Below are 9,620 nucleotides of genomic sequence, written 5' to 3'. Positions count from 1 at the left end.
GTTTTCCAGAAAAGCTAAGAAATGCAAAGGATGTAAATCACATAGATTTCCACCCAAAATTTATGTAAAGTACCTATAGATAGGGGTGTAAATGGATAACCGAAATTCACATTCGAATTCGCATCCCATCCATTTAGAAGTATCTGAATCTGTCCGATTACTAATAGGATGTGAATATGGTATATCCCTTTCTTACTGATTATTATCTGGTTCGATAAATTATCCGATTAAGTTACTTATTTAGATTTATTTTTCTTATTTTATAAATTTTTTACCTGTGATATGTGACTATTTTTCTAGATTTTCTACTAAAATAGCTACCAAAGTTGTTAAGTACTTAAATTTCAAATACTAGCCCTCTCAAATAAAATGGTGAAGATGTAAACAGGTAGTCAAAAATTTGTATTCAATCTGTATTCATGCCCATTTAGAAGAATCTACTTAAGAAAATAACTATCCGATTATCATCCGAATCCGACTGAATCCGTCTGAAAACCGATAGGATATTATCCGAATCCGTCCAAATATAATAGGATGCAGATATGGTATTACCACTATCCGATCTGAATCCGGTCCGTTTACACCCCTACCTATAGATCATAAATGTATGTATGTGCGGATTACAAAAACTAACAATAATAGTTGGAGAAAAGAAAACATGCATGTTACTTAAAAACATAATAGTGGGAAATAGTTTGGTCATAGAGTTCGAGTAGATATTACTAAAAAAAAGAGTTTGAGTAGAAGCAAGAAAAAGACATGTCCATGAAGTGATACTGCAAAGGAGTAAAAACCATTTCTAGTTTATCATGTTAAGAAGCAGAAAAGTTCTTACCAAAGGAGGAAAAAAAAAAGACCAATAGATGTAAAGTGATATGGAAAAACTGCAATTTAAAACTTGGGACAATGACATGTGGTTGCAGTTTACTAAATTACCCTTGAGCAAAAGTTTGAGCTCCTTATGTGTTTCATGCATCGATGCTTCGGCAATATATAGAGAATCTGGACACATACTACAGTGAGAACCTGAAGGACTTAGTGCTGATCTTTCTTACAATGAAGAGCTAGCCGAAATCCTAGACAAAAAGGACAAACAATTGCGGAATCGTACCATTCCCTTGGTAAAGATTCGGTGGATGAATCACACCCCTGAAGAAGCTTCTTGGGAGAAGGAGGAAGATATGAAGGAAAGGTTTCCTCATCTTTTTGGAAGCCCAAGTATCCATTCAAGGCTTTGTATGGAAACACTTGTAGAACACCCTTGTATTGGACTGAGACTGGTGAAAGAAAAGTATTAGGTCCAGAAATGATTGAAGCTACAAGTGCAATGGTGGACATGATAAGAGAAAGGATTAAATCTGCCCAGTCAAGATAGAAATCTTATGCAGATAGGAGAAGGACCGACTTGGAATTTCAAGTAGGGGAGAAAGTTTTCCTAAAAGTATGATCACCTATAAAAGGTGTAATGAGATTTAATGTTAAAGGAAAGCTTAGCTTTCGGTTCATCGGACTTTATGAAATTCTTGAGAAGGTTGGACATGTTGCATACTGTTTGCATGTGGGATAAGTTTGAATCAAACTTCAGTCTTCACACCTTGTCATCTTTACTCTTCACTGAGATTTTAAACGAATAAAAAGAGGAGAAACAGGTGGTGGTTCCAAGGAAGGTTTCTATTTCAGGCAATGGTTTCGGTGATTCCAACGTTAAGAGAAGAAATGAAGAACAAGTGAACAACAAAAGATGGAAGGGTTTCGGACATTTTTTGCACCTTCTAAAACGCTGCTGGAGTTTGAGTTGCAGAATTTGATTTTTCTGAGCTCGTCTTCTTCTTCTTTTTCTTCAGTCTTCTCCATCAAAGCAAGGATTCACCGGTGATAGAAGGATTTCGACAATGAAGCTAAACATGGTCAGCGACATTTTGCAGGTTCACTATAAATTTTTGCCAATTTTTCTCTGATTTTGCATTGTTCAGGCGATATTGGTAACTTCGTTTTTCGATGCAGCTTTCTGTTCGGTACTCATCGAACTAGGTGAAAATTGCTGAAATGTTTTACCTTGCTTATGTATTTCCAGTGTAAAGTGACAAAATTACCCTTACATGTAAGATAAATCTGTGAGGAATCAAAAAGCTAATGTAACGGCCTAAATGGGGTATCAAAATTTAGAGGAACATGAATCAAAATTTATGACACGTAGGCCCCTAAAAACGAATTTTTTTTTTTTTTAAAAACAATAGTGAAAAACAAAAACTGCATAAAAGCATACTGTACATGGCAAAAACTACCAAACGGCGAACCTACAAATAAATTGAGTAACAGAGAGTTTAAGCTTGTGTTTTCTTTTAATTCTTAGAGAAACTAGGAGATGATTGGATTAGAATGGAAAAAAATAAAGAAAATGGAAATAAAATCTCTAAAATATGTACAAATAAACTCATTAAAACAGAGTGAAGAAATGAAAGATAAAAGATCTAAAATCTTGCATATAAGCTCATTAAAATAGAGTGATTGTATGTGAAGTGCATATAGCTAGCTACAACACTTTTGTATGATGAGACGGCATAATCATTTAAATGGTTATTTAATACTTTCTTGGAAACTCATAAAAATAAAAAACCCAAACAATTTTTATGGATGAAAATGTTGCCGTGTCAAAGGTTCTATGGTTTTTACTGGATCACATCTTGGTTTTGTACATGGCATTTAATGTAAGATGCAATCAAGCATTTAGGAAACTCAATGAAGGATGGAAAGTGCACAAGTGTATGTTTGAATACCAAGATGAAGTAGGTTTTTAGATTGCATGGATAAACATCTTTAGCACTGGTTATGTGGTTGGAGATGGTTCATGTCACACCCCACCCAGAAGGATCCAGTCAATACCCAAATACATGTGGGGGTAATACACTATATGATCTTGGTTCAGTGATAAACCCATACAATCACATGATACAACATAATCCAAGGCAAGAATAAATCAAGTTCAAATACTAAAGTTATAAAATCTGAAATATCAATGTTTACAACAATTTATTAACTAAATGTTGATCAAAATGAATATCAGAATAAAGGAAAGAATAGTTTTGCAGCGGAAATAATCTAAACTAGTTCTCTATTAGAACTTGGCTCCATAGGAGCAATCCTAGCACGTACACGAAGCTCCATGCGAGTCCACTTCCTCTCTAGTTGCTTCTTCATAATAATCTACCGACAACAGATCCTCCATTTGAATGGAGTCCTCATAACCTGCAGAATAATCTAATAAAACATACATATAAAAGGACTGAGTTTACCAAAACTTAATGAGGTCAACTCAACAACATATCATGCATTTATTCTCAAGTTCCCACATCATACATATAAGATTAATAACGATAATATAATTAATGATAATGATATGATTAATAAATGAATATGATGTTATGCTCCTAACTCTATCATGAAGTCTTTATGGTAGACACACATTATGTTGAACACCAATCTCCTCTGGGCACTCTCATTCACTCTCCCTCAAGGCTCTTAAGCACGTCCTTTGGGTTCTTTGTGGTAGTTGGGTCAAGTTACACCAATTCATGGCAAGGGGTATAAGTCACCACTCTCCCATCACCGTTTGGCATGAGATCTGACGCGTGTCAAGGACAACTCTAAGCCCAATGCATAGTCATATGGTCTCGTACTATATGTGGTCCGGATATCTCCCCTCATGCCTAGTGCCCTTTTGGTTTGATATCCTTCCCACCTATGAATTATATCCTTAACGGGAGGCATCTATTGGATCTCATTCCTTAACCCGATGGTCATCCACATATAATGGACAAGATGCTCTCCATGTCCTCTCATAGATTGATTACCGGTCATGAGTGCCCATGAGTCCTTATCTATTATATGCAACTCTACCATTCCATGATGGCAGTGAGCCTATTTGGTGCTCATAGGACCCAACCATTGATATCACGGGTTAACCAACTTCAATACCCCTACCGGAATGGTAGTAGTACTCATAGGGTTATCTAGACAAACACTTCTAGATGCCTAGTAATCATGTACTTAGGTCTAGATGCATATTCATATAAAGTCACTAGGGTAATGGGGGAACCCACAACCCTAGTTGGTAAATAGATACAAAAAAACCAAGTCTCAAAACCAATCCCACACATTCTCATATCGTCATTCATAAGATTTAGAAAATAAATAAACATACTTTCTTACATTTCATTAGCACAAAGTCACACACAATTATCACAAATGTAGATAACAAAAGTAATGCAAGAAATCATTAATGAAAGTTAAATAACATCACCAAGCATACAATATGTGGTTAAGTATATTCCTCACCTTTCAAATTAGTATAGCTCTCCAAAGTCCCACAAAGTGCACCCCAAGAGTATGTCATTAGACCCCAAATAACCCTAGTTGCATAAGAAAGAGTAAGTATCAATTGGAAATCAATTGGGGTTCAAAAGGGGTTCAAAAGAGGTCCAAAACACACTTCTTTGATATGACCGGTTGAATGGCCAATTGCATAGGGTTACAGGACCGGTTGAACGGTCAGTTAGCCCACCATCAACCTAGTTTTGAGCAAAAATTCATATTTCACCTCCGATTCGAAATTGGATCGAAGCGAGACTTTGGTGTCTTCTAATTAACGGTAATTGGGTCCTAAAAGTACCAACAATTCATCCCAACTAGGCCTCAAATGAAAAACCCCAAATTCAGCTCTTGCGAATGCTTGCGGGCGTCTCTGAGAGGTTCAAAAATAATTTGATCGTTGAATTGCATAATCATCCCTCAAAAACAAAGGAAACATAAAGAGGAGTAAAATAAGGCATTCATTGTAACCTATTAACTCCAACTACCAAGATCTATCATTCAATGATGAAGAAAATATTAAAGCTAGGTTTAAAGAAGAGAGGAACACTCACCTTTCTTAGCGTTACTATGAAAATTCAAGCCTTAATGAGATGCCGCGTGGAAGGAATACATGATTTCCCTTGGTTTCCTCTTCTCTCAAAGCCTCAGCCCCACTATAGCATTAGAAAATATGTTCTAAGATGAGTGGAGGTATTAAATAGGGTTTTTAAACCTATTTTCCCAAAACTGCCCGAATTGGGCAATGGGTGGTTGAACCAGCCCTTAAACCAGCCAATTGACTGGTCCTTGTTTGCCCCATCAGCCTGGGTCCGATTCCGGTGATTTTTGGTTTGAAAGAAAGGTCTTTCAAGGGCCTACATTTAGGTATAATTACCTCATCATTTGGATTCTCCTTCATCGATTTTTGGACGTGCCAAAATCTCTTTTTAATACCATTTTGATGGACTTTCTCTCTCCTCTTAAATTCTAAGAGAGTGGCCACATCATCAATGGGGTCATCCACTACCATGAGGTCCACTTCCGAACCTTCGGGCTCGACTCAAATGGCCACAGTTGTCACCTCATTCCGGATCTGTTTGATTTAGCAAGTGTATGACTTGTGATTTTTTGGATTTTGTGCCTTCTAACCATCCCTAAGTCCATTGTATGGTTTTTTTTAACTTGTCCTAGGTCTGTCTAGGGTTAGTTGACACATGATGCATGAGTATGTGCTGAATTACAAGTTGTAAGGTGTCCTAAGTGCATTTATTCACTCTTGATCATTCTTGAGTTTGATTTGATCCGTGTCATTGGTCTTCAAGCTTCAAGTTGCTACTTATCACTTCACTTGTTCATCTTCGGTTTGGTCTGAGATTCATGCCTTAACCACATCCATATCTCAATCAACAACTTGCCTTGATCCAATTCACTTGACTTCATTCACTAGGCTTGATCAACTTATATTAGCCCTAACTAAACGTCTTAACCAAGGCATTATGCGTCGTGTTTGTTATCATCAAAATTATGTGAGGCCTGATGTGGCAATCCCCAAACTAATGATTATTGAACCTTACATTGATCGGTTTGTGCTTAGATATCACATTGATTTCAATCATATTGAACTTCAAGGCACCAGGCATCAATCATCATCAAATTACAATTTTGAGTCTTTGGTTTTATATACAATTCTTACCATAACAAGATCGAGGGATTAAGTCTAAACAAAATGGAGTTTTTCCTTTTTCACATTCTATCTCCCCTATTGATTTAAGAAGTTGGGTAGATTAGATAATTCAACAGCTACTAAACCAACAGTCACCATGTTAAAATACAGAAAAACATAAATGCACAACATGTTCAATTTATTAAATTTCTTTTTTCAAACTTGAGCTGCAAAACCATTTATCCTCATGACGATCATATCTCACACATGGAATGAGATACATATAGAAGCAGTATCCTCCCCCAAGTATATAAGTGCTGACTTATGTTGCCGCTTAACTGCAATGGCATTCATTATTCTGCAACAAATTATAATCCATGGGGCTCCATTGACACTTCATTCTCCTCGATCCACATCAATTTTCATTGTCAATAGGAGATGAGTCTGGCATATCTTCAATGTCGATCTCACCATCTGGTACGGCTAGAAACTCGAGAGCAGTTACAACATCACAAATCAAAGGTCGGGTATTAGCTTCTTCTTGGAGGCACATGGCTGCGACTGCAAGAGCTTGGTATAGAGCCTTTAAGGGGATATTTTCCTTCAAGCTGGGGATCCGCCATTAATGTAAATTTCCTCCTATCCCTGAATAGTGGTTGTGCCTGAAGAAAGATAGAACAACTAAATATTAAACCCATTCTTTGTAAGATAGTCTCAGAAAAATGTACCATGAAACTAACTAGCAAGCAAGACTAACAAGGGAACTTGGATCAGTACCATTAGTATGATATGATGCTTCATACAAGTTATATCACAAATGTTGTTACACAGTATCCACAGTTAAAGAAATAGTAATCGAGTATGTTATGTAGCAGCCCCATAGATGCACTGAAACTTGAATATTTGAGATGCAACTCAATGAGCACAGTGATCACATATAGATGTTCTAAACCATGATGGTTCATAAAGTGGAAGGTCATAAAGAAATACCTTATAAGATAAATATATAAAGAGTTAGTTATCAAGGAAGAAGCAGCCTTGGTTGATTAATCTACGTTTTGAGTTCCTAGATTTGTTGTTATATCATATTATTGTACTGGAAGAAACTGCTACGGTTATTTATTGATTAGATTACCAAAACATACCCAAGTAACAAGATTCTGTTCACTTGTTGGTCTTGAATTATCAACAACTCTTCTTCCTGTGATAATCTCAAGAAACACGACTCCGAAACTGTAAACATCAGACTTAGTTGTCAATTGACCTGTCATTGCATACTCAGGTGCACAATAACCATAAGTCCCCATCACTCTTGTAGACACATGAGTTTTATCACCAGTTGGACCCAACTTGGCAAGACCAAAATCAGAGAGTTTTGGATTGAATTCCTCATCCAATAGTATGTTAGATGCTTTAAAATCACGATAAATCACTGGAGGGTTGGCTGTGACATGCAAGTACTCGAGACCTTTAGCCGCACCTACAGCAATTTTCATTCTATTATTCCAATCCAAAGGCTGCTTATTTGGAGGCAAATCTGCAACATCAGAGCAGCTTCATAAGAATTTGTACAAATAGAACACACACAGAACTAGAAGAAGGAAAAAAAAAAAAAATGAATATACCAATTGGGACTAGTAGAGAAAGGATGACCAATTAACTAACTGGATATGCAACAGTGTTCTTTCCTATATATCGATGTAAACAATACTAATTATCTGACAAAGATGGATATGATGGAGTTTAAGTAACTGCTTTCCTTGGCTAAGGATATCTCCTTCTGTCATCCTTCAAATGGTCTGTCCTTTAGGCACGTACATCATATGTAACTTTTTCTGGGTTTTATTAGGATTGAACATAATGTCGTTCAGCATCCAGAGTGATTTTCATGTAATAGAAAGCTGCAAAGAGAGTCCTCATGTTGCAGAAAAGGAATACATCATACCTAGAAGGTGATCTTCTAAAGACCCAAGTGGCATGTATTCATATACCAAAATCCTTTGATTGCCTTCTGTACAATAACCAATCAGGCTCACGAGGTTTGGGTGATGAAGAAGACTCAACATCAAAACTTCTACAAGGAACTCTCTGGTACCTTGCAATCCATTACGATCAAGTTGCTTAACAGCCACAACCTATATAAGAAAATTATTTTCATTACTGCAGATGATTTACATAATTGCCTTCGATTATTTAAAGTGAGAAAATGAATCATAATAAGGTAAATAGAAAGAGTACTTGGTTTGTGCTTTCTAACTGTCCCTTGTACACTCTCCCAAAGCCACCTTCTCCCAGCTGACATTCAGAGTCGAAGTTTTTAGTTGAAGCTGCTAACTCATCATATGTGAAGGTTTCAGCAGCGATATTCCCATTTCCGAACCTCAATATCTCTTCGGCTATCTTCAGCCTGGCGCTTTCTGCACAGAATAAATATTTGTAAGCGCTATTTTATGCATTATATTTCGAACTAATTGAAATAATATATATGTCTGGTAGAGTAGATTTGAACTTCTCAACAAGAGTGCATAAACCAAATCCATAAAGTAAATCAATTCTTCTTTATAATGGTTTTCATATAGATCCCCTCCTAGGTGCTTTTTTGTTTTTAGTGCAAATGAACCCCTACTAGGTACTTAGATATATAATTACAAATGGGCAGACATCAACAAGAGTAAACATTGATGTTAGAAGTTCTTATCTTAGATTTGAAATGGTGGGTTAACTTTGAAACTCATCTAAGAATCAAGAATTTGAGAGCAATTTCTGAAAATCCTTTGATTTTAGCATGGTTTCATTATAGTTTCTTCTTCTGGAATGTTTTAAGAATATATGTCTCTTAAGACCAGGTAGGTAATTAGAAAGGTTTCAACGAAGATGAACATTTTGAAGGAATATTGACTGACTAAATCAAAATATTGAACAATATGAGGACATAAATATAATTATATCATTTTAATGGCAGAAGGAAATAAAAAACCATTTTGAATTACAATAATAATGAAGATTTATATTTAAACACACCCTTACCAGTTTTAAAAGAAATCTTTTTGATGAATGAGACTAATGTAGCTCCGTCTTTAAGCTCTTTATTGCTGTTCTTTTTCAATGAATGCCCATTGATTTGTGGATTACAACAAGAAAAACAACTCATCTTCCACTGCCTCTTGCTTTCAAAGAACCATCAAAATCTTCTTCTTTTTGTTAAACCAAGGGGTTTAGTCACCATCATCACAACCAAAAATACAGGGGAACATCCATTGCCCCTAGAAATTAAAGCTCATACTGAAAGAATGGCAAAAGTTTGGGCAATAAATATACAAACTCAGAAAACAGCAGATTGGAAAAATTAATCACAACTGAGGATGTGGCTTGGAGTTGCAGAGAAATCAGAAAACTTCAACTCAGGCTGAAAAGAGAAAAGAAAAAAAGAAAAGAAAAATGGTTCCTGGTTGCTTAGAATCAGGAAACCATATGAATTCGTTTTTCTCAATATACCCCATCACAAAATCAGGAAAAAAGGGCTTTGACACAGAAGTTCTTGCTAAATTTAGTTCTTATCTTCTGGACTTATCTTGAAGGGGGGAGAGAGAAAGAAATGTGGGTTTAT

At 36.1% G+C, this 9,620-nt stretch overlaps 1 protein-coding gene across 1 annotated transcript; it reads right to left on the bottom strand.

Annotated features, from left to right (window-relative positions):
• Positions 1-6,428: 6,428 nt before the first annotated feature.
• LOC149002610 (putative serine/threonine-protein kinase PBL23) lies at positions 6,429-9,164 on the bottom strand. The gene is given in 6 exon segments (XM_089136863.1): positions 6,429-6,593; positions 6,595-6,675; positions 7,159-7,550; positions 7,959-8,148; positions 8,252-8,430; positions 9,041-9,164. Coding segments are annotated over 6 exon segments (1,131 nt in total).
• Between the last annotated feature and the right edge of the window lie 456 nt (positions 9,165-9,620).

Source organism: Hakea prostrata, chromosome 10 (assembly GCF_041222555.1).
Source record: "Hakea prostrata isolate BN-2017 chromosome 10, UWA_Hpros_2, whole genome shotgun sequence".
Lineage (NCBI taxonomy): Eukaryota > Viridiplantae > Streptophyta > Magnoliopsida > Proteales > Proteaceae > Hakea > Hakea prostrata.
This window is presented reverse-complemented; position numbering and strand designations above follow the sequence as displayed.